The 25,637-nt window shown below is 34.5% G+C and overlaps 2 protein-coding genes across 10 annotated transcripts in view; one reads left to right on the forward strand and one right to left on the reverse strand.

The window, feature by feature from the left end:
* nahoda overlaps window positions 1-2,902 on the forward strand; it is a 27,920-nt gene extending 25,018 nt beyond the window's left edge. For 3 of the 6 annotated variants that reach the window (XM_046627446.1, XM_046627450.2, XM_046627448.1), the window contains one exon: window positions 305-2,902. In XM_046627446.1, coding sequence (XP_046483402.1) covers window positions 305-700 — 396 coding nt within the window. In that variant the 3' untranslated portion in view covers window positions 701-2,902. The remainder of the gene's footprint in view (window positions 1-304) is intronic. The other 3 variants (XR_006883428.2, XR_006883429.2, XM_046627449.2) reach the window with 2 other exon arrangements.
* The window catches only part of Bsg (immunoglobulin domain-containing protein Bsg), a 43,397-nt gene continuing 20,218 nt past the window's right edge, over window positions 2,459-25,637 (reverse strand). For 3 of the 4 annotated variants that reach the window (XM_046627466.2, XM_069136405.1, XM_046627469.2), the window contains 3 exons: window positions 11,569-11,886; window positions 10,267-10,696; window positions 6,492-7,420 (listed from right to left, as the gene is read on the reverse strand). In XM_046627466.2, coding sequence (XP_046483422.1) covers window positions 7,375-7,420; window positions 10,267-10,696; window positions 11,569-11,886 — 794 coding nt within the window. In that variant the 3' untranslated portion in view covers window positions 6,492-7,374. Of the gene's footprint in view, window positions 6,031-6,491; window positions 7,421-10,266; window positions 10,697-11,568; window positions 11,887-25,637 lie in introns of those variants that run through there. The other variant, XM_046627468.2, reaches the window with a different exon arrangement.

The following is a 25,637-nucleotide window of genomic DNA, read 5'->3' on the forward strand; positions in this document are numbered from 1 at the left end:
CAAATAATTGCCTCTCGGATTGTGACGCGTGCGCATTAAACTCCAGCAGACAACGAACCATGCAGTTGTTAGGAATTCACTCTGTATAGCATGTGGTGTGTAAAATGAAATGAAGAGAGAGCACGCGACTGCAGAGCTGAAGTTTAATCGTGTCAAGTTTTTTTTCTTGTTCCTTTTTTTTTTTTTGTTTTTTTTTTTTTACCTCTTTTTCAAATGACATAAGTACACAATTATCCAGAAACAGGGTGTCGCAAGGCCGAAGGAGAGGATCTCCGGTTAAAGGATGTAAATATTTTTGTTCCAGGATCAGCTGATAACCACGAACAACGCGTGGAAGGATTACAACTCTGGGGCAAATACGAATTTCGCTTTCGAGGCGTTCGAGACGGAGGAGAAAGCTCCTCCGCCCGTATCCAGCCTCCCGAGGCCCCGGGAAACCGCCATGGAACCCGACGGCGTCAGGCCCACCCAGCAGATAGCCGGGCCCCGCGCAACGTACAGCCTTCCGAGGGCCCCAGGGCCCCGACAACCCCCGCCCCCGCAGCCGGGCTACTACACCCAGGACCGTAGGAACCAACGGTTCAAGGGGCCCAACGGGTCGGGCCCCCAACAACCGGACTTTTACTTTATGCCGAGCCAACGAAAGTACAGCGGTGAAGTGGTACGCGTTTACGTTGACTATGGTAATCAGCCGAAGTAAGGTGGTATCCAACCCTTTCTAAGGCCCAGTACTAATGTAATTTATCAATTTAATGTTGTTTAATGTGTAATTTTATATCCGTTATACCGCAGACGAGCTCAATAACGATTATTTCGAACCGCTTGGACTTGCACGAAATGATTTGTTTTCATTTCTGTTTTTTTCTTTTTCTTTTTTCAACCGTTTTCTCCGTGTGCTTACAGTGCAGTGTTGAATATTGCAAGATTCTAAGGAGAAAGAGTCGTATTATTATATATATATATATATATGATACGTGTATACACGGTCATGCATCATTGTTTGTAATTTAGTAAACTGCATTTTACCGTATATATAACCAACGATCTGGGGAAATCGGGATGAGTTCGTAGTTCGACAAGTGGGAAATAATATGTAAAGATTCTGTCTGATTGTAATTACTTTGGGCGTAAGAAAAAAAAAAAAAAACATTTATCGCGCAACATTCAAGACATCTTCAAACTTGTTGGGTAAGTGTACAACTTATTGATCGTTAAAAATCAACGACGATTTCATGGGAGTTGAACAATTGGCTGGCATCTCAAACTCTCTGAATGAAAGAGCATCGATGAAAGTTTTTTAGTTTATTTATTTTTTTTTTCTTTCTTTCTTTCTTTTTTTGCAACTCTAAAGATCAACCGTCTTTGTCGAAAAAATTTACAACACGAAATTCTCTGCTGTTTATTTGTAACGAAGGATTATTTCCCGATCTTTGATACCAAGTTAAATTAGTTGAAAATTAAAATTAATTCAGCCAATTTTTTTTTTTGTTTTTGTTTTTCTCCAACTAATTGCAATCCCTTTAAAATCCTGTCAATTTGTCATATTTGTCGATAAAAATAAACTTACTTCGTGGAAAGACTGAACACAACTTTATCCATACGACTTGATTATCACCGACAGTCTCAGATATTGAATTATCCAACGAATAATTACAACCCGACTGAATCCTCATTCGGATTCCCATCAATTGTCAAGAGTTAACTCCGTTACACCGTTTTCCGTTAAAATAATGTAAATAGACCAAGCGCACTAAACTAACTCGTCGTTACTGTTGTCAGGGTTGAATTCGAGGCGAGGAAATTACGTATTTATACGTATATGCATAGCGCCCGACGAGTGCCTTGTAATTAATTACAAAGCTATTCCGCGGCTGTTTGTTCCTGTCGCCGACAAATGTCCGGCCAAATTATTCATTTCTGCAATTATATCCGGTCTCTGTCCGCGTCCTCAACTATCCATCAGTCGCTTTTTTTTTTTTTTTTTTTTTTTGTTTCTTTGTTTTTTTTTTATTTTTTCCTGAACCGCGTTTCTTTTTCGTCCCCTTTCTTCTGTCACTCTCAAACGAACATTCATTTTCACTTTTAATTCATCGATGCCTACAAAGATTTACTTCGACAGAACAAACGACGCGCAGCATGTACATTAGCTTAATTAAATAATAACAATAAAAATAACCGTAATAACGATTGTTAAGTATATACATGTATATGTATACGTTAATATTTTTTATATATTGCGCACACACGCACACACACACATGTATATTTTCATAAGAATACGTGCTATTTATACATAAGTTACCTTAATTCTTAGCTATATATTATATATATTTGGAATAAATATATATATAACTGTTAGCGTATAGATGTCATACATAAATTATAACAATGTAAGGGCCTTTCCAACAATTGTCAGTATCCCTGTATTCGATTTGAACAATAATTTTTGCACGCAGAGCTTTTCTCAGCTCCGAAAAGCGTAATTTCCAATTTACCGCTCTAGTCAAATGAATTTTTGGGTCAAATTGATAAGCGGGAAACTTCGGATTATAAACTGGTGTTACAGTGTTCAATAGAAAATTTTATTTGTAAATCATTCGGACGGTTTTCGCAAATAATTTAAAAAAAAAAAAAAAACTGAGGCAATTTATCGAATGCTCAGAAACGCGAGTTGAGTGATGATTAATTTTTAAAATTGGATAGACGGGGTGTTATTTTCATCCTTTTTTCACATATAATATACGTTACAATTAACCCTGTATATACAGGCTTTAGTACGAAAATAATTGATGGTAAGCACCCCATTATACATACACCTATATATATGTATGTAACAAATGATGAATGAAGCGAAATCATTATCCTGTAATAAAGTATATTTGTATAATTTTTATAACCCAAATCTAATCTGTCTCCTTAATCATCCGCACTTACCCAATTGTCGAGGAAATAAGAAAACAACAATTTCGTAATGGAAAGGAAATAAAAAAAAAGGGGGGGGTGAACAAATCTGTTATCGAATAGCGCATAAAAAAATCGGGAGCAAGAGATTGCTCGAGAAAATTTGATAGAGAGAGAGAGAGAGAGAGAGAGAGAGAAAGAGAAAGGCAAATTGAAACCCTCGGAATTCACAATTAAGACTCACAGGTGTAGAATTTTAAGGAGTAGGCTAATCACTCCGCAAGATCGACTTTAGCGGAGGTTTCAAATATTATTAACGAATTTTTTTTTAAAGAATAACGCCCATCGCTGCTGGAAAGTTTAGTAAAAGCTTTAGCTTTAGGCTAGCTTTCCTTTTTCCTCTGCACTTCCGATCTGTCTTGAATGTTATTTGCCTTTCTTTTTTCTTTATTTTTTTTCTACTCGTATATTTGCTTATAAGCTTTTGCTTCTGTTTTTTCTCCCCATCAGTGTTTTCTTTTTCTCGCGTTATATTATTCGCTCCGTTAATCCGTGGCTCTTTGAAGATCAAAGGAAGAAGTTTCATGAAATCTCGTACAAGTAAAATTATTAGGCAAACGAAAGAGATCCCATTTGAGTTTACATTTAATTTGAACAAATATCATACATTCCTTACGAAAATATATGTATATATATTTTTCTTTTTTTCTCTTTCCATCATTAACTTTGATTTTTTTTTTTTTTTTTTATACACCGCTCAACTTGCCCACCATCCTTCAGATTTGCAACGATAATTTACTACATGGTATAAAACCGTGAACCAACATTTGGCACGGATAGAAGTTGAATTGTTCAAGATTCAGTAATTACGACGATTTCATAGAAGAGAAAAAAAAAGAAATTCAGAAAATTCATGCACGTGATTGGTACGATAAATTGCGCATATTGTACCTGATTGGAAGTTTCCTTAATTTTCATCTTCTTCTGCTTCTTTTTGTTTTTGTTCTTTTTTTTTTTTTTTTTATTCCTCTTCATCCTTCGACTGATATAATAATATTCAAAACCATATTACAGAAAATAAGAAAGAAAAAGAGAAAGAAAGGGAGAGAGAGAGAGAAAAAGAACCGCACCAAAGAAATATTCGACGGTATAAAATTCATCCAACAAGAGAGCTGAATAAAAGCAAGGTTCAAGATTTTTGTCAACGTGTCAATAATTGTTTATTCAACCGATCTCAAAGGCATAGGTATTTTTTTTTGTTGTTTTTTTTTTTTTTTCTTTTTCGTTCAAAATAATCGTTTAATTAATATCTGAATAATAATTTTTATACGCATATTATATGCGCGTATATTATAATAATGTTACTTACTTATTACAGCGTGAATTCCGTAAAGGAACGAATAAACGCATCTATTCGGTGTATTGTAGAAGAAATCGCGGTGTTGTTGAACTTGTTAGTAGTATACAATATATTATACAATATCAACGAGAAAGATTAAATTTTCTATCATTCATTCGCGCGGAATATCTACAAATCATTAGCCTGGAAATATACCTGCAACGCGTCTTTCTAATATGTTTAATAAATTATAACGGTATGTGAATTAACGCGACGTAGACGAATATTAATTGCCAGCATATTACAGGTATTTAGAATTGTATAACCGATGAGGGGAGAGCTCAACGATTTTTGCCGTTGAAATTAAAACCTGTCGAATCCCGATCAACAAAAATCGTACTTCGTAAAACTGACGGTAGATATTCGTATATATTTATATATATATATATTTTTTTTTTTTTGTTATGTTCGATTCATTAATAATTGAGAACTCTATTTACATCGCGACAAGACCGAGATACGAGCAAGGGAGAGAAACACCGTTGCCAAAAGCACGTCGTCAAATCGTTAGAAACGAATTTCCACCATCGTTGTTCTTTCGATTTTTCTTCCTCGCCGAAACTCTCGGTTCTAAAATTTTTCAATTCAATCACGGCTGATTCTCCCGATGCAATTTACGGTACTACAGATGCATATATTATATGTATAATATAATTCATATATTTTTATCGATAATAATTCATTCTTAATAATGTAGTAATTTTAGTAATAATAATAATGATAACTGTTAATTTAATAATATTAACAATAACGATATCAATAATAATATTATTAATTAAAATAATAATGACAGTATAACAATGATAATGTTATAATGATATTTCATAACTAAGAATAATAATTGTAATTTTAATTTTAATAGTAATTTATTGTATTTATAATGTAACGTGTGTGTTTTCTCGTACGAGAAAAAAAAATCATCACTGGTCTCGTTTTGCGAATCAATGAATAATCAACAATCTCGATATAATTACATATCGCCTGTTGTAAGTACCGTCGCTGGTTTTTTTATAATTTGGCGCCGTCGTCTCCTTTCTCGAAAAAAAAAAAAAAAAAAAAAAATTTCTTTTTAAAATTATCGTCTTTTTTTATTCTTAAAGAAATACTACGGATTTATTGCGAAAGTGTCATTGCAAAAGACTGAAATATTTCACCTATTTTTTCTTCTTACGTACGTTTGAATAAGCTTTTCGTGTAGCATTGATTTCATTAATTATTCATTCGTATGACACAACGAATGTTTCGAAACGATTTTAGTTACAATTATCCTTCGTTGCACGTGCGAAATATTTTTCATCTGTGACAAACTATTTACCGAGAAATTAGAAAATTTCATCCGTAGACAAAAGAGAATAGCCGTTTAGCCTAAAATGAACTACAATCGAATTTTCAACGCGGACTTTGAGTCCGATTGTTTGCCTATTTGTAAACATTCCGCAAAGTAATTAAGGATAATGTAATATCGTTACTAAAATATTTTTATGTAAAAACAAGGACCGGGTAAAACGCTTGTTTCATTTTTTTTCTTTTCTCTTTCTTTCTTTCCGTTATTACACACGTTACACGTGGTTTTGCACATTATTTGAATGTATTTACGTGAACATATTTATACATGCGCATGCGTATGAGTAATATACGTATTATTATTTTACTTAATTTCATCACTTATTCGTTATCGTCTATTTAAATTGTGTTCATATTCTCAGTTCCGTCGCTTCGGGTGCGGATATCTTTAAAAAAAAAAAAAAGGTTTTAAAAGGAGTCCCTCAGATCTTACTACTGGCTACTTGGTTTTTAACTGAAATATGGCGAGTTGGATTTGTTACGAAGAGACGCTTCCGATGGTGCGCGGATCGATAAAACAACAGCGTGGCATTTCCGGTGAAAAACATTTCTTTCCCCCGTTGCTGCTTAGTTGTCCTCCTTTTCTTCCTCTTTCTCCAATTTATACACGTAGCTAGTAATTTGGATCATTTTTGCTTCTTCGTTGAATCCGTTTTTTTTTTTTTTTTGTTTTTTTTCCAATTCCGCAAATACGATCAAAAGTTGTTCTTGTCGTTTTCTTCTTTCAAATAAGATTTGTCCGAATTAGGGAAACGCTGAGATGATGACCCTGATGATGTTTGCAGGCCTCCGTTACTCGACGGTTTATAATTTCGTTTCAATTACGCAACAGAATTAAATTTATCCCGATGATAAAAATATCTTTGAAATATTACCGATTGCCGTGTCTAATTTTTTTTTTTTTTTCTTTTTATAAAAAACTTGATTGGTCATTAAAGAGTGATTATACGTAATTAATTTTTAAACAGCAATGTACGAAATTATAATACGCAGATGATACGAAAATTGAGGAATTTTAGGAAGAATTTACACGCGTTTGTATATATTTTTTTTTTTTTACTTGTTTTATTTATTTTTTTTTTTTTAACTTCGAAATGATCAAAAAACGACCGTCTCGTTAAACATTTTTGTAAACTCGCTGTGAATCACTTTTCAATTCCAACGTTTGGTTGAAATTTCTTCTCGCTATGCAGAATTTCAAAGCGATTCAAACAAGATAAACAAAATTTCTTAGTTTTTTCAAATTATACATATTTTACAGTATAATAATGACAAGTGAAGAGCTATCAAAGCGTATATGAAATAATGCATATACCAATACCGGTAACGAATGACGATAAAGGTAAAATGAGATACCATAATTTATGAGTAATTAAAAAGAAAAAAAGGATGCAAAGAAAAAAAAAAAAACCTTGAAATAAATACAACAAATGGTAAGGATTTGCTGATTTTTCTTCCGGCATCTCGTAAAATTTTTCTTTATTTCTCGAATCATCCCATCTTCTTGCATGTGCCTTTTTTCCTTTCGGTAGTATTTCGTAATTTTTATTTATTGATTTTTTTCTCTCTCTCTTTTCCAACCGACTAAATTCTTCGTTTCCATCATTTATCAATTTTCGATTACATTCATCCTCGCGCATCTTTTCTTTTGTTCTTATTATTTGTTATCCCTTAATTATCCTTCCCCTTCCATTTGTTCTTTGTGAAATATTTTCCATTCAAAATTTCATTCACTTTCGCTGCCTGACTTCGGAATCTTTGTTCGGCGTCGGTTTGCTGCGGGGAAAAAATATCATGACGATATAAATGTATTCAGAAGTCAAACAATTATTTGCGACTAGATAAGTACAGCATTTTTTTTTTTTTCTTCATTCATTCTTAATCTGGATAAATGAAAGATTCGCATTTTGAGGAACCAAATGAGGGATAATTTGAATAGGAAAACATATCAAAGCACGGAGAAGAGGAATTAATTAGGTTATTGGGTTATACTTACAAAAGCGGACAAGGGGATCTTCCAGATTCGAAGATGTGGGATTCAGCGTTTACCGGTAACGATATTAACAATCAAATCATAAACGCGGCGTAAAAAATTCATTAGATATGAAAAATCGGGGCTGATCACGCGGCGAAAAAAAACACACACACACACACACACATAACTTGCATCTCGATTGTCAATTAATTATATTCGCGAACACGTGTGAACGATGTTATACAACATTGATAAACACGTCAAAAATGTCGATTTTATTCTGAAGCTGAGATAAAGAATCACGAGAAAGAGAGTAAAAAGAAAAAGAAAACTGTCAATGCAAAAATCGTGCACTGTTTCTCTTTCTTTGATTTTGATAAAATTTTTCCTCCAGAGAAATAAAAATCACGCACGTGATTACTTCTGTACGGAAATATTGTTAAATTCACAATTAACACGAAAACGTGTTACCTGAGAAAAAAAGTTCGGCTTTCTTTCCGACGAGTATATTTAAAATTGAAAATTAGATCAAATTTGAAACCCGATGACAATCGATTCCGGAATCGTATTGCTGGTTGTAAATTATAATCATAATGTAGTCAATAAAAATTACTTGCGCAGATCATGAAAGTTTTTCTAGTTCCGAACTTTTGCTTCGGGTATTGTAGATTATTTGTTTTACTTTTCTTTTTCAAATTTAAAATATCAAATTCGTGATAAGCAAGTCGCAGCACGCTACAAAGAATCAGAATTAAAACACTGTTAAAATATCATCTCTAAATGTCGATTTTCTTCCGAGTAATACCGAAGCGATTCAAGTGTATCTTTGAACTCAAGTCAAAGTAACAACGCGATTGGTGTGGTTCAGGTAAAGGCCAAAGACAAAGGCAAAGGCAAAGGTTAAGGTACGAACGGATGTTTAGACCAGGGTTAAGCCAAAGTTGGGAGGAAGCGCAGGAGGAGCGGACCTCAGTGATAAATTTCGTCGTTGATCTCGGGACGACGAGGTATTCTGGAAATGAACAGCTTTGTGGTCGTAAACTGTGGGGTTCGTAGGCGGTGTGATCGGGGGTTGGACCGGAAGTTCGGAGGGAGGAAGTGGCCCTTGAAGAGGTATGTAGTACTCCTCTTGCGTCGACGTCAATTTCCTGCGACGGTAACGGTGGGCCGGGCAATAAAAAAAAAACAGCAAAAATAATGCGAGGAGAGGCAAATTGTCGCGTGGAATGAAAAATGGATTTAAGAAAAAACAAGAAAAAGAAAAAATTGACATCGCACGTACGTGAGAATTGAGATGTTGCGCAAAGGTGCGTGTATAGACGAAGTGGAAGCTGAGTCGCGAAGAAAAACAAAAAAAAAAAAAACAAGTTTCATTACACCGAGAATGGTGATAAAATACTTGTTTGATTGCAATTATCGTTGTTATTACGTTATACGATCTTCGATGAAATTTTCAACGCCTTGGCAAACGCCGTCTGGCTACTATTTTATTCTCCGAGATCCACCGACTCTCGTCTCGTGTTATTTATTTATTTATTTGTTTTTTTTTTCTTTTTTACCGCCCGCCAACTTTTCCACGGTCTAGACTAACGTCTCGGATTCTTCTTTTATAGCGTTGTTTCGGTACGATGGTAACAGCTTGCGGCTCGGCTCGGCGCTTCGGAAAGGTTGAATAAAGAAAAGGCAGGGAGAGGAGAGAGAGAGAGTGAAACGCCTGTTGCGGTTTGTGGATGCCCAAGGAGGTTTTTTGGTTGACCGAAAATCGATACGTTTTTTTTTTTTTTTTATCAATTTTATCGCGCAACAATCGGGCATCTGGTATTTGTAAATTGTTGTCGTATTCGCGGTGTGGAAAAGCAACTCTTTAAGAACACGACAACAAACACCGGAATTATAAACAAAAGTTAATTTATCGATTCTTCGTTTCGGATCGCTTCAAAATTGTTGCGAATCTGGCAGATTCGTTAGATTTTTCTCGACATCGATTACGATTAACAAATGGTAACATAAAATTTTATGACTAATGAAAACGAGACAAAAAAAAAAAGAAGCTCGATTTCAATAATTTTTTAGAAAATAGCCTTTTGAATAAAATGAGTAATCGTAGAGTGAAATCGAACGAATTTTATAGCAGATTTTCAACTATTTGACAAAAAAGGTATCGAAACGAAGCATCGATGTCAATCTTTCGTTAGCAACACGTTCCGGTATTTTCTCTTATTGTGATTACAAATCAATGTACGTATAAACGATTCTAAACGCATGTAAGAATTTCATAAATACTCAAAACAAGGTTGATAAAAATTGTAGATTTTCGGCGAAACCAGCCTCTCCAAATGGTGTATATTATAATCAGAAGTACACCGAGAGAAATTTTTAGTTCCGATTACCGCTCGGTCCTTAACTATTTTCATTTTTTACCATAATCGAAAAATATATTATACTTCCAGGTAGAAAATGAAAATTAGTTTTCTAGCGTGCCTCGTGTTTTCGTAACTCCAACAATATTCAAACAGTTTTTTTTAACGATACTTGTTTTACTCAATTTTTCTCAGCGTAGCTAATCGAATTAGAAAAAGAACGATGATCGGAAGAGTGGAAGAAGAAGAAGAAGAAGAAAAGGAAGAAAAGGAAAAAAAATCCTCACGTGTCTGGGCTCTGGTCAGTGTCGGACTCTTCGAGTTCGGCCTTGTTGCGCTTCTTCTCGTAGACGAGGATGATGGCACAGAGTACGATGACCTCGGCGCATATACCGAGGAAGGGCCAAAGGGCTGCAAACTTGTTCGTGACTCTGAGCAGGGTCGTGTAGCTGGATGCGAACTGGTCTACGGTCCTGGTAAAGACAACCTTGCAAGTCACGTTGCCGCGATCCTCCTGCCGAATGTCGTATACGGTTAGGGTCGACGACTTTTCTTCGGTTGTAATGTTGATGCGTTCCGTGCCCTTGGTGTATGTGACATTGTCGAAGATCCACTCGATTTCGGCACCGAGACCCGGCGTCACTTCGCAAGTCAAACGCAGCTTTTCACCCTCGACGACGTTCGTATCCAGAGACGGTAATTTCACTATCGGATAAGCTACGAATTCATGTGAAATTAATCAGAAAACGATCGATCGATACGAGGACGTAATAAGTATATTCATTTTTATACCTACTCAATAAGAAAAAAAAAAGAAACAAACTTGGGAGTAAAATTTCTTCGGTTACTAAAAATGACGGATTTAAATATTCTTCGAATTGCGGTAAATTTTTCGGTTTCACCTTATGCTCAAACTATTCGGTGTAATTGTAATCGTCGATACTTATAAAACTTCCGGATATTTCAACGTTCAGGTATTTTTAGGACGGGGTCACGTGACCGATTATTTCGTCAGTTTTATTGATTTTTTTTTTTGTTTTTCTATCTGCGCGGTCGTTCTGATCTTGGTAAGTAAGCTTCAGCTATCGGCTGAGACGGATGAATTGATAGTATAGATTAACGATAGAACGATTTTCAAAGTATAACCTCAAAGCTCGTCTCGCAGAGAAATAAATCGATGAAAAATCTGTGCGACATTTAATCAGCCCTAACTAATCAAAGCACACTTTCTGACAATAGCACGATCATTTTGCGATAAATTTCAAATCGATTCGAAGTTTCGAGTCAAAGTTATCCCGATTTTAGTAAATACTCTTAAATCAGTCACGTGACATCTGAAGTCTGTTTTTTTTTTCCTTATTATTTTACTACATTTTTTCGGTCAAATGTGGTCTTAAAATCGTAAAATAATGGTAAAAATAAGTTTATTTTCGTGCCCGTTAGGACTATATATATATATATATATATATATATATCAATTTCGATTATACGGCAAGAGATGAGAAGTCAGCAAATATTAGGATAAATTTCCATTTGACGCGGAGTAGAATTTTTGTGATCAATAGTTGATAGTGAAATTGTTGACTTACGGACAACTTTCATAAATCGCGTTGGCATCCCGCTCCCAGCACTGCAGGTATAATTTCCCATGTAATCCTCGAGTCCTTTGGTGATGTTGAGCTGCGTTCTATCCTTGGAAAGTTTCAGCGTGTCCGTTTCTTTCAACGTTGCGTTGTTGTGCGTCCACGTAATGCTACCGGTAGTAACCGTAGTTAAGTTACACGGTAAAATCAGATTTTTTTCAGTATACGCGTAAATCAGCTCATTTTGATTCGAAGCCGATGCAACTTTCGACGTTAGACTCGAATCCGACTGCGGAGTTTGCGTTGATGCACCCCCGTTTGCCTCTAAGCAGATAAAAATAATTACGGAAATTAAAACGGATCCATTTTGTTATATATGCTTAAGCTCGAATATCGAGTTTAATTGCCAGCTAATCGCAAGCCTTGTAAATATGATGATATTTTACATTCCGTCGGAAAGATCTTCAACGCAATCAGATCTCGTATTTTCTCATAACATTTTATTAATAATATTAGTTTGTTATAATTATACATCCACATTCTCTGATAAGAAAATTTACGATCCGAACTCCTGACTGAAATTTGTATGATTATTATACGTATGTATGCAGGATGATTAGAATTTTTTATCGTATAGAGAAAGATTGAATAAAAAAATAGAGCGAAACTGGTTACGCGTCATATGTACAAAAGAAATATCACAGACGTTGTTCGGGATACTGCAAATATAATAGCTATACATATTTTACACAATGTGATAGAATTGTTTATGTATTGTTGCGATGGTGTTAGTTTTGTCGGTATTGGTTAGGGCGGAATTAGAAATTATCTTCAAGAAGTCATTTCTTGAACAATGTTATAAAATATATATAACTGTTTAGTAATTTCAAACCATGTCTAACTACGGTTAATATTATATTATAAGCCGAATAACATATTTTACATATATTTCTAAAGCTGAAATATTGTGCAAGAACTGCGATAATAATTTGCGTAAGAGTCAATTCGTTAAAAGTAGAAGATACACTGCGATTAGTCGTGAGCAACGAATGGAGTATATATGACAAAGTCGGAAAAGCCGAAGTGAAGAGAAATCGTAAATAACAAATTACTATTCGATTTTCCGACTTCGTCGAGAATTAATTATGTATAAAAACGAACTCCAAGGTCAATAACTAGTAACTACGTGCAAATAATATTCGTGCGCGAATATATAAGACATGCGGTTGATATCGTCGTTGTTAAATAAAGACAAAATTCAACTAAATGCAAATTACGAGTACAATAACGAATCGTATGAATTCTACTTCTACGATTATACGAACGCAAGAGAATCAAGTGATGAAATATTTTACGCCGGATCGCCGGTAGAGTTTATAATACGTTAGAACTTGGAAAAAGAAATACAACAAAATGATATAAAAATAAAATATCCCGTAAATCCCTCTGTTAATTTTCCAAGTTCCAAAACATATTGCACTGTAAAATAACAATTCATTCAAACAAGTTAGGTGTCAGTTTGCTTTAACGAAATCTTCGTTATTAAGACAACATTTTTACGCAATTAATATATTTCAAATTTGAAAATCGAAAATTGCTTCAAATTTATCAACCTATAAATATTCTTATATTTTCAAACTTAAGCACGACTGCGGTATAGATAAATAAGGATTTTATTTTTCTAGCGTTATTTCTGTTATCATCGCGGTTTAATCGTTGTCCCGATTAGTTAAGAAATTAATCTGTTACGTGTGCAGGTAATCCGACACTTGAAATTTAGACTGTCAAGCGATGGTTGGAAGCCTCAGCCGTTGATTAACAAGCGTCGTGCAGACGTCATTACTACATATAAAAATCAAGTATTTCGATTCTTTTCAAATTCGTTTCAAAAGTTTTCAATTTTCTTAACCGAATACCGCAGTTATTAATAACAAAAATAAAAAGCCTCGTGAAGCTTAAAATGGAACAATTTTTCCATCATTTATATGATACCTGTAATATATATTATATGTACATATATACATATATAGGTGTACCAAATGGATGGAGTTTAATAGTTGTTAAAGGGTTGCAGTCCCTTCACGGTTTAAGCCGATGGTAAGAGCGAGGATCGAAGGACGAAAACGCGGATCGATGTCCGAGATATTATAACCGCAAGCTCATCGAAATCCCTGAGTGAATTTGCATTATGTGTATATGTATATTATTGTATATTCAAGTACGTTCGAATCCAGGGACACAATTATACGCCCGATTCCGTCGTCCGACAACCACTTCGGTTGTAACGGGGGATTTGTAACCCTCATGAATGTCAATACGTATGCATGTACCTAACCCCGAAATTATGACGCATCGTGATTAACCCTTACGCTGTACAACGGGGTGAAAATGAGCCCCGCGGCGTATGAATTAAACGTGAAAAACGGCCAAAACAATATGATTTTATCCGAGATAAGTAATAAAAAAAAAAAGGGTGAGTATCTTTGATTCGTTATTTTAGCAAAATTTCAATCTCGCTTGCTAAAAGAAATTGGCGGCGGTCAAAACTTGAAAGTGTCAATATTTCGAACAATTCATCTTTCGTTATTTTAGTTTCGCATGTTCGCAATTTCGATATATCGACCATTCGCATTGTTAGACGAAACTTTCCAGAATTTTTTTCTTTTTTTTTTTTTTTTTTTAATAATAAATTGTCTAAAAAAAATTTGTCAATATACCTTAAATCGTATATATTCGTAACTACAGAATCTGAGATGTGAAAAATTTGTGAAAATGTACTGCAATTAGAACATTCAGAATGATCGAACGAACTCCGGTATTTTTGATCAAATTATAAAATTTTATCGGTCATTTTGCTCGTTTACCAGACGCCCGGAAATTGTTTAAAAAAACAATGCGATGTTCTCTGATTTTTTGTGATCGACGGTATGAAATTTTTTTCACATTATATACACTTGAAATAAATTCACAACGGCAACGATTTATTATAATTGATGAAATAGTTTTGTGCATCGTTTGCATTATCGAATTTAATCCTTCCTCTAAAAATGAACGCAACCATTTTCATTCTGTATTATCTAGAGAATTCCAATTATACAACTAATGACTTTTCATCGACTAACAAGATTCGATTTAAAATAATTCTCTTCGCTACAATATTTCCACGACGAATTTTTCTTCTCCTCTATCATCCTTTTCAACACCGATCTCTCGCCTAAAGGAATTGATCTTTTTCATTTCACCCTGCAAAGATACTCGCTTTTAATGGATCGACTATTCAGCAACCTCCTAGAATCTTTCTACTGCATTTTCATTTCAGTCAGTTTACAGCATTACTCTGCACGGCTCGCTAGTTTAATTCACCGAGGAAGATAAGTTTTTGTTCGTTGGAAAACCTTTTCCTTTCATTTTATTTATTCCTTTTTTTTTTTTACCTTTCTCTTCGATCATGTTTTACTTTATTCATATATTCATTTATTCATTACTAGAATAAAAACCAAGAAAAAAAACTTTTTCAACCGAATTAAACGTTCTCGCATGCAGAGTCCTCGTTTTTCTCTTTTCGTTCTCGTATTAACAAACAACTCGATTTACAACGCTATTTGCAAACAGCCTGTACGTATATATATATATATATGTATATGTCTTGTATATATATATATATATATATATATATATATATACAAGACACCAGGGGAGGGAGAAGTTGCCGAAAAAATAATAAAAATTACATTTACATTTTCATTTTACCGTTAAAGAATCGGCATAGCGCTGTTATACCTCGCTATGCGACGTATCGCATTCCTGCACCAGGTAATATATATGGAAATGACGTCACAGCCTGTATACAAGTTCATTTCCCGTAAATAAATCTACCCCGGCTGTTTTATACGTTATACCATAGGTTATACGTACACATACGTACGTACGTGTACAATAGCGTCTTGTGTAACAACGGCGAGAAAATGCCAACTTAAAAAGGAATCAAATCAGATCCGCAAATTCGAATTCATCGTCGATGCCAATTTTTAGATACATTTGAATAGTGATGAAAAATTGACCGTTGTGGAAAAAATTGCAGAGTGCCTTTTTGTGATCGTAGAATCGAAGAAAGAAATCCTGAAGTGAAACAAAAATTTTTGAGGGAAAATCATTGGTAGTGTTGACATGGAATGCCCCGTATATTACGCGTGTTTAACTGCCTATCCTGTGCGCGTTATTAATTTACGGTCTGCCAGAGGCAAGCAAACGTCACGTCCAGACGACATCCATTCGTAATGATTATATACCCTGGTCATTGATAACCACCCTATATGTATAACCATCTGCTACGAGGGTGTGAATTATATTTACATGATTATAATTACGGGATCGATGCGAGTATTATACATACGTACGCCTAACTTGGGTGCACCGAGAGAAATTTTTATTTCCGGTTATCGCTCAGTCCTTGACTATTTTCATTTTTTAACTTTGTCAACTAAAAGAGTAGAGTAAACCTCACAAACTGATTTCGCGTTGTAATTAGCAAAAAATGATCGACGATAGCGCAAAACGGTTACCCGTGTCTCGTTTTTCGTAACTCCAACAATATTCAAACAGTTTTTTTTTTTAACGACGCCTGTTTTACTCAATCTCACCATACTCAATGTAAAAAATGAAATTTTTCTCAGTGTGATCCATATTTAGAGTTCGGTCGAATTTTTTCATCAGGCAACCGGCAAATCGGTTCCAAATAATTCAAAAACAATACCTCAATTTTTACACGTTTTTATCTCAACTCTGACCTTCCCCCCTGTAAAACGGTGTATTTCCCCGTTTAAAAATACACCCTTTTACAACAAGAGTAACAATATTCGTACAAATTTGATAAGAAATTCAAATCATCGTACCAGGCAAATTGCACACCCACTATATCCGTCTTTTTTTTTTTTCATTTCGATGGTGCAGAGCAAGGACGGGATAAAAAATAATTTGTATCGTACGAGGAAGTGAACGTGACAAGAGAAAAGACAAAAAAAAAAAAAAAACGGAAATATATTTGGTAGAACGAAAAAAGAATAAACAAAGAAGGAAAAGAAAAACCAAAAAAAAAAACAGGCGATTGGTTGAATTTACAATTTTCCATCACCAGCCGTCGATAAGGGAAAATTCGTCCACATACGGTATTACACCGAATCATATCGCGGCTGGTTCGGGCAGGCTGACATTTTTATTACGCGTACATACATACGTACATATATATACTTATATATATGTATATTGTGTAATGTATGCGTATATACGAGTATATATATATATATGTACATATGTGTATGGAAGAGGTTATTCCGCGGCGCAATCTGGCGAAATATCAAATTCCGCGGACTATCTATCGCGGTACGTCGGGGGGTGCAAAGCGAAGGGTGAAGGGGGGCGAAGGGTGAAAGCAACAAAACGAATAATGGGCAATAAACCGGGCCGAGCCTAATGGAGAGAGTGAATAGGACGAAAAGAAGAAACGACGACACGGTAATGCGACCCTGAACACCACCCCCCCCCCCCCCCGAAAACCCCTATATTTTACGATCGGATCACTTCGCCAAATGCGTTTACGTATGCAAGTATGATGTACGGTTTGCGTGTGAGACGTGGAAAAGGAGAGATTTCCGGCAAAGAGAATAACTGATATACCGAGGCTTTCTGAATATTCACGAGGGGCGAATGCCGCGCGATGAGGGGATGTTAACCCTTTCGGTGTAGCACTTTTTTCAACTCGATATTTTCGCCTGAACTCTGTTACCCGGGATCGGTTTTTCGATCTGAATCTCATGTTTCTAACATACAATATGGCGGATCCAATGTAGCGGATGTGAGATCGAAAAAAAAAATAAATAAATAAATAAATAAAAAAAAAAAAATTAAGAAAATTCGATAATTCTAGCGGAAACTTGTTACTGGGGAGTTTTTGGCGTTGTAAAAAGTAAGATTGGAGGTTGAGAATAAATTGTAACAAGGCTGGGGCATGGAATTTTTATTTGAAAGGGTTAAAAATTTCTTACAAAAATATAACTCCGCGGACGTTTCGTCATTTCATTTGGTTTTTATTTATTTTTTTGCTCCTTTTTCAAATGAACAATGAAAACGACAGGAAGGACCGTGTTAAATATTATTTACCTAATTCTGCATTACGGGTATATATATATATATACATATATATAATCGTTGGAAATCCTTCGGTCGTTAAAAATATCATAAATCAATAAATTAAAGTACGGATCGCGCGGTGATCAATTTCACCGAGTATTCAATCAACTTGACAGATAAATCGAACCAATTCGCGTTGCGAAGAATTGACACACCCGAATGAATTGAATATTTGATATTTCATATATCGAGAGGTGAAGAATTTTTTATCCGTAATAACGGTGTTAAAAATCAAATTTTCGAAGCGAAAGAAAAAGTAAAAACTCGAATCAACTCGATTGAGAAGAAAAGCACAGAGAAAAGCAAATTGTTATACTTTACGGTAAACGCTATTTTCTACCGTAAAAATCTTTGCCCAATCATTCAGCGTTTATATTTTGAGAGGGAATCAATAAATTTTCAATCGCGTTCACTTTGCCTGACCTTGCACCTTCTCGTTGTAATTTAACCTGCTTTCAGGCTCGATCTAGGTGAAAATTAACAAACTTTTTATCGATATTGTAACCGCGGCTAAACTGATTGTAATTATTAACTAATCGACTGTTCAGTTTGATAATACATCAAGTTTCTACATAAATTACTCAACTTCAAGGTTATATTACATACGCGTAGGAACAAATTGTAAATGTGCGACAGTGTGATAAATAATATTCTTCTCTATATGCAAAGATAATTAATACATTAGCAAATAATAAAAATCTGTTCAAATTTTAAAGCGAACAAGTTTCTTATCTAATTGCTTGTAAAAGAGTAATTAGGATGTTGAAAAAAAAAAAAATATATATATATATATAGATAAAAGATGCAGATAAATAAGCAGAAAAAAATTTCGAAACTGAATCTAGTTGGACAAAAAGTTTTCCCTCCAATTCAGAGACTTTTCTATCGTATATTTGCAGTTTCTTAGGGAAAGAGGCTGGAACGAAGGTTAAGATAAGAGCTTCAGCATCAAGGTATCTCGGTGAGAAATACCTTCAGACACACGAATTCGCGAAAATATGTAGGAATAAGTTGTACGTTTAGCATGCCCTCGACGACCTTTGAAAGTTGAAACATTTCTACGTATAAGACGGTAATTATCTAAGGCTCGAGTTGCGGGTGTAACGCGATTATGGGAACATTAGACACCCGTGATGCGACGAACAGACGATGAAAAAGCAAAATCTAGTCAATGTCGCGTAACGTTTAATGTAACAGAGATCTTGACGATTTCTATGATAATAACCGAGGAGGATAATTTACAGTATTCGAGATTAAAATCAACCTACGCAAGTTGAGATAAGACGTTTCGTGACGTCTGTCTGTATGAGGTGAGAAACGATAAAACAAAAAAAAAAGAAATAAGATGAAAGAAATACAGAGAATAACAATAGCGACAATTAGATCTGATCGCGATAAGAGAACCATATCACTTGACTTCGAACGTGTCTTGAAGAGATATATTTTAGGTAGAGTGAAAAGTGACGTTCATTTTTCAGGCGTTAATTTCTCTCGGCGGACCTTCGCGGGTTATTATTATTATTTATATCTCTATACACTGTGAAAAATTTCATTTCTCATAGTAACTAGAAAAATTTGGTAAAACAGGTATCGTTAAAACAAACTGTCTGAATATTGTTGGAATTACGAAAAACGAGGTACGCCTAATCATTTTGCGCTATCGTCCATCATTTTTTGGTAATTGGAACGCAAAATCAGTTTGCGAGGTTTACTATACTTTTTTAGTTAAACAAGGCTTTAACGTCAATTTATTCTTGCACGAGCGTTAAATTTTCGCAAAAGTTGCAAGAAAATATAGCAACAGTGATCGTAGTGAGAAAGAATAGTAACGGATAGAAAAGTAATTTTCATTTTCTACGTAGAACTATATTTTTCGATCGTGGTAAAAAATGAAAATAGTTAAAGACTGAACGGTAACCGGAACTAAAGATTTCTCTCAATGTACGTACAACTATGATATGTATAATTAAACAAGTGCGATGTCTAAGAATTTTCACCTTTCAAATTCGTTGGCATCGCGAGATTTCAAGTTAGAGATTTTCTACAATACCGTCTAACCTACACATTGTAGAAGCGTGTAATAGACGAGCTTCTGACACGGAGAAACTTGGCCTGATTTCTTTTTTTCTCTTTTTTTTTTTTTTTTTTGTAATCCAACTGTATAATGTATATAAACCCGCAAACGTCATGAGACAAAAATATTCAGCTTTAGGCACACGAGAAATAATTTGCCGTATGTTGATATAAAAATATTATCGATTCGTTGATTGAATTTTTTTCACACGCCCACAAAATGTGAAATAAGACAAAAAAAAAACTAATTATTTCTCAAATCTAGTCCGATATATAATAATTTTTTTCATTCGACTGGACAAATTTTATAAAATTTATAATTGCGAAAGTTTGAAATTAAATTCTTGTCGAAGGAGGAGTGAAGAAGATTATTTTATTTTCACTTTGAAACGTCTAGAGGTCGTTGATTCGAGTTATTGGAATAACGAACCATTATAATCGTTGTATAGATTTAAAATGAGTTGGTTGAAAATTAATCGTATCATGGGATTTCAAAGCAACACTAACGAGATAAATTCGGAGAATAAGACAAAGGCAGGCGAGAGATCTTCGAGCTACAGAGGCTACGGATTAATTAATTCTTAACCAAGTTTCGTGATTCCTAGCTAATTTCAACCAGGCGAAAACTAAATTAGGGGTATTGTATACGCGCAATGTATACGTGATACATGCAATTTCAGTCAGTTGTGAGAAAAAAAAAAGGATTATGAAAGAAAAAACAAAGAAATAATAATAAACAAAAAGATTCGATTGACTAAGAAGTAGAAGTGTAATTTTTGCGATTTTAAAAAAATTTGAAAAATATTTAACAGCGATGGATTTGAAGTAAGAATGAAATTTTCGATCGAATAGTGCCATAATTTTTCAAGTTACGTTTTATATACACGTTGTGATTGAATGGATCGAAATTTTGAAAAAAGAAACTTTGACGAAACGATTAGAATCACGATTCAAAATCTATTCCACATTCCAATTTCATAAAAAATGCGGTAACATCTTTTCGGCTTCAATTTTAAACGACGAGCATTGCTGAGAGTGAAATCTGATTCAGAGCTAATTCGATCGCGATGATAGCGATCAACGGATCGATATCCGATTAACAGATAGAAATGAATTGAAAGATGGTAGAATACTACAACATTATTAGAGATCACAAGATGTCGAAAAATAAAAAAAGAAGAAAAAAAAAAAAAAACCCCACAATCTTTATCCCTGCCAATTTTGAATAGTTTTTAAAAAGTTAATTTCCAAAATATAAGCATGTTTCAGCAAGTTTTCAAAAAATTAAAGGCTAACATCTTACATGATTTATTGAATTCCGAAAATTAACTAACTTTGCGAAATAGCAATTTTTCCGTAAAAATTCATCGACTCGGCTTTGCAACCGATTAAAAAATTTTGATTTACCTGGCGTTTCTAGATTTCACAGATCCGAAACTGAAATTTTCGAGATATCTTTTGGGTCTAAGAAATTAGGACAGCAAACAGAAGATGAAAAACAAAAATGAATCCATCTTTTACAAATTACTATACATATTTTGGTATACAATTTCAAAGTCCTTGTTCATATTTTATTTCTATACAAATTTTTCAGTGCGTTTCACCGAAATTCTGTAAAACTATGTTCCAAAAACTGTACAATATTTGAAGTTGAAAATTTCAATTAATCAAGGCAAACGAACAAAAGTCCTTGAATATTACCAAATCTTCGAATTTTCATCATACTGAATTTAGTAAAGTTATCGTAACGATTTACGCTGAGAAGAAATTGTTATTTTGCGTTATAAAAATGGTTAAAAATTCAGTAAACCGTAACAATACAAGCACTGAGAGAAATTTTTAGTTCCGGTGTTCGATTTCCGGTGTTCGAAATTTGTTCGATTTCATTCTACGATGATTCATTTTATTCGCATGACTACTTTCCACAAGTTTACAAGGACACTTTTTTTTTTATCGCGTTGGTATCGGTGAACATCTAATGCGAGAACATTACTGACGAACAAAAGTACTGATATTAACGAATTGAACGTTGAAAAAAAGAAGTGTTTCAATCACTTTTCAGAAGATAGTCGTTTGAATCGAATTATGAAGTTGAAAAAATCTACTACGGATTTCAAACAATTTTAAAACATTTTGAAATGAAGCATCGATATCTAACTTTTAGTCTATAATTCCGAGACTGTCTGTTGTTTGTATTTCGTAGCTTATGAATATTTGTAATAATTTGATTGAATGACGATGGAGAAAATCTCCTTACATATGCCTTTACACATTCCCAATTAACAATGATCAATTAACCCTAAAATGGTATGTGCATTTCTTTTTTTTTTTTTTTATCACACTGAGAGAAATTTGTAGTTCCAGTTACCGATCAATCCTTAATTATTTTCATTTCTTACCGCAATAGAAAAATATAGTTCTAGGTAGAAAATGAAGATTAGTTTTCTAGCCGTTACCACAAACTCTAGTATCCGTTACTCTTTTTTCTCATTACGATCACTGTTGCTATATCTTCTCGTAACTGTTGCGAAAATTTAATGCTTAATGCAATAGATTGACGTTAAATCTTTGTTAACTAAAAAAGTAGAGTAAACCTCACAAACTGATTTTGCGTTGCAATTACCAAAAAAGAATCTACGATAGCAAAAACTGGTTACGCGTGGCTCGTTTTTCGTATTTCCAACAATATTCAAACAGTTTTTTTAACGGTACCTGTTTTACTGAATTTTTCCAACCACCTTAAAAACGAAATTTTTCTCAGTGAGACACGAATGCTCCAATTCCGAACTTGTATTCCCTTCAGAGAAATCGAGAAGCTAAGAAAACAGCAATATTTTCCCCGATATGTTTCGTTACGATAAAGTTGCGCCAACTTTAACCTCGGGAATTTACAGCCGAAGCCTGAATTTTCGATACACAAACCTCTTACAATTAGGTACGAACTTGAACCCCGCGTAGAGAATAATCAACGGGGTTGAGAATTAGGCACTCGAGTTAGGCCCGTCGGATTTTGATTGGATAATTTCGGCTCTGATTAGAAATCGCAAGCGTCTGCCCGCCTCGCGAGGCATTAAATGCCCGGGCATTAACCATCGGCTTTGAAGGTCCTCGCGTTATAAACACGACGGCCAGACAAAACCGCTGCTGCTCGGCTCTATCCACAATGTATGCGTCAATATCCAGGCCGTCTGACGTCAATCGAGTTCGCATCTCACGTCAGCGGCCATGGACTTAATTTATAGGTGAGGCGAGTAGGACGCGACGAGCTTTCGACGTTTTATGGTGGATGACTAGACTGGGTTTTAATATTTAGCGAATTGAGTTAAAATTTTAGAAACCATAAATTTCGACTAAAATAGATCCCGTCGACTAATCATTTTTGAAAGCGATTTCAACGATATAAGTAGGGCTGATTTTATTCGTAGATACATTTTTATCAATTTACAAAATCAGATTTTCAATTACTGTGTGGAATATTTTTTAACAAGGCATTGGTTTGATATTCACCGCTTGTAACGATTTCGTTGATCGTGATTTTTTTTTTTTTTTCTTCTTATCGACCGGCAAACTAAATTAAACAGAAAATACGATATTTTTTATTTGTAGAGACTCAAGAGTAAAAACCGAAAATTAGCCCTGGTACATCGGATTCGTTCAAACTGTGCTATTTTTTCATTTTACAAACAATGATTTGATACCGCAATCTATTCAAAGTCATCAATAATTATGCTATTTTACTTGATATCAATGGTTCGTTGTTTTTTTTTTTTTTTTATTTTTTTTTATTTTTTTTTTTTATTTGCAATCTTTGTTTCGAGGGAATATCGTTTAAATTAAATTCAACTCATAAAACTTCAGTTGCACTTTCGAGCTTTCGACACATGATATTTCAGTCATTCGAGAATTTCGTCAGACTTTCCTGAAACCAACTGATTACTAGCAGTTTAAAAAAAAAATATTTTTCTCATCGTAAAAATCGCTTTACTCCAAGTTTCGCGCACAAACAATTCAGAATCGTACACTTTGGGAACTTTTCAATTGCGAAACTTCAATCACGCCCCGAAAAATTGTCTGTTTCGATAGAATTCACGCGGTTTAAAAAAAAAATCGAAAAACGTCTAATCTGTCGTCTGGTATTGTGCGGAAAAAAGGGCCTCGGTCTGCATACGCAGAAGGAAGAATCGAGCTGCTCGCGAGGCCAATTTGGCAAAGGGGGGAGGAGGAGGGGGAGGAGGGCGCAAGAAAACAGCCTTCGGGTATTTCTGCACGTTAAACAATATGGCCGACGATACCGCGGCTGTGACAGAGACTAGAATAGCATCCCGTGGCGTATACTCGAGAGAACCGGTGAATAAGAAAGAGAGAGAAAGAAAAAGAGAGAGAGAGAGAGAGAGAGAGAACGACAGTCTCGTGAGGCGTTGTCGACAATGAAATTCCGACGAGATCACGAGAGAAAATCTGAACCGGATGCCGGTAGTCCGGTAAACCAAAGCCTGAAACTCGAAAATTTAGATCTGACTGCAAACTCTGTTTTTATTTTATTTTTTTTTATTATTATTTTTTTTTTTTTGACATCCAAGAATACTGTAAGAAAATTTGCTAGGTCAAAAGTGCTCGCGAGATCGTGAAAATCAATAGAACGAGAAAGAAAGAAAAAAAAAATTCGTTTTTCGCAATCATCTCGACAACGGTAATTTCGAAAAAAGTTTCGTACATAGGTACTGAATAAACATTAACTTCCGACGGTATTTTTTTTTTTTGAAATTCCTTACCGTTGTCGAAATAATAGCGAAAAATAAAAATTTCCGTATTTTTTTTTTTTCATTCATTTTCGCGATTTTCCGGCCATTTTTTATTATGAAAATTTTCGTGCAGTATTCTTGGGTATAAAACGAAGACAAATATCAAAATTGCAGCCACTTCAAAATTTCAAAGACTACAGAGGTTGGTTTCCCCTTTTTCAATCTTACCTCTTTTTTCGGCAAATATACTGTTTCTCATTTTTGTTTCTTTTTTTTTTTTTTTTATTTGTTAAAACCAGTTTCACTTATCAGCGTCGATTTTTGATCTCTCGTTTTTTCTTTGTTTCATTTTTGTAAAAATGTTCAAATTAAATTTCCTGACTTTTGCCGTGAGAAAAATTTCATTTGTTACAGTAACTAGAAAAACTGAGTAAAACAGGTATCGTTAAAAAAAAAACTGTTTAAATATTGTTGGAGTTACGGAAAACGAGGTACACGTAACCATTTTGCGCTATCGTCGATCCTTTTTTGGTAATCGCAACGCAAAATCAGTTTGCGAGGTTTACTCTACTTTTTTAGTTAAACAAGGCTTTAACGTCAATTTATCGTTGCACGAGCGTTAAGTTTTCTCAACAGTTGCGAGAAAATCTAGTAACAGTGATCGTAATGGGAAAGAATAGTAACGGATACTAGACTTTCCGGTAACAGCTAGAAAATTAATTTTCATTTTCTACCTAGAACTATATTTTTCGATTTTGGTAAAAAATGAAAATAGTTAAAGACCGAGCGGTAACCGGCACTAAAAATTTCTCTCAGTGTGACGTTTTCCCACGAAACTTGGGTAACGTTGGTCATCTTTTGCATCTTTACATCAGAATAATTATAAATTGAACAATACCATTTCCGAAAGTTAGCTTAACTGAAGTTTAAAAACGATTCATAAAAGAAACTACGTTCTTCCCTATCGTCCCTCATAATTCCCCGACTTTTCCCCAACTATTCCCGGTTTTCCCGGTCTGTCGCCACCCTGCTAATTGCCCGTGTATAAAACCTATTCTTACGCTAAATCAAGAA

This window comes from Neodiprion pinetum, chromosome 5 (genome assembly GCF_021155775.2).
Source record: "Neodiprion pinetum isolate iyNeoPine1 chromosome 5, iyNeoPine1.2, whole genome shotgun sequence".
Lineage (NCBI taxonomy): Eukaryota > Metazoa > Arthropoda > Insecta > Hymenoptera > Diprionidae > Neodiprion > Neodiprion pinetum.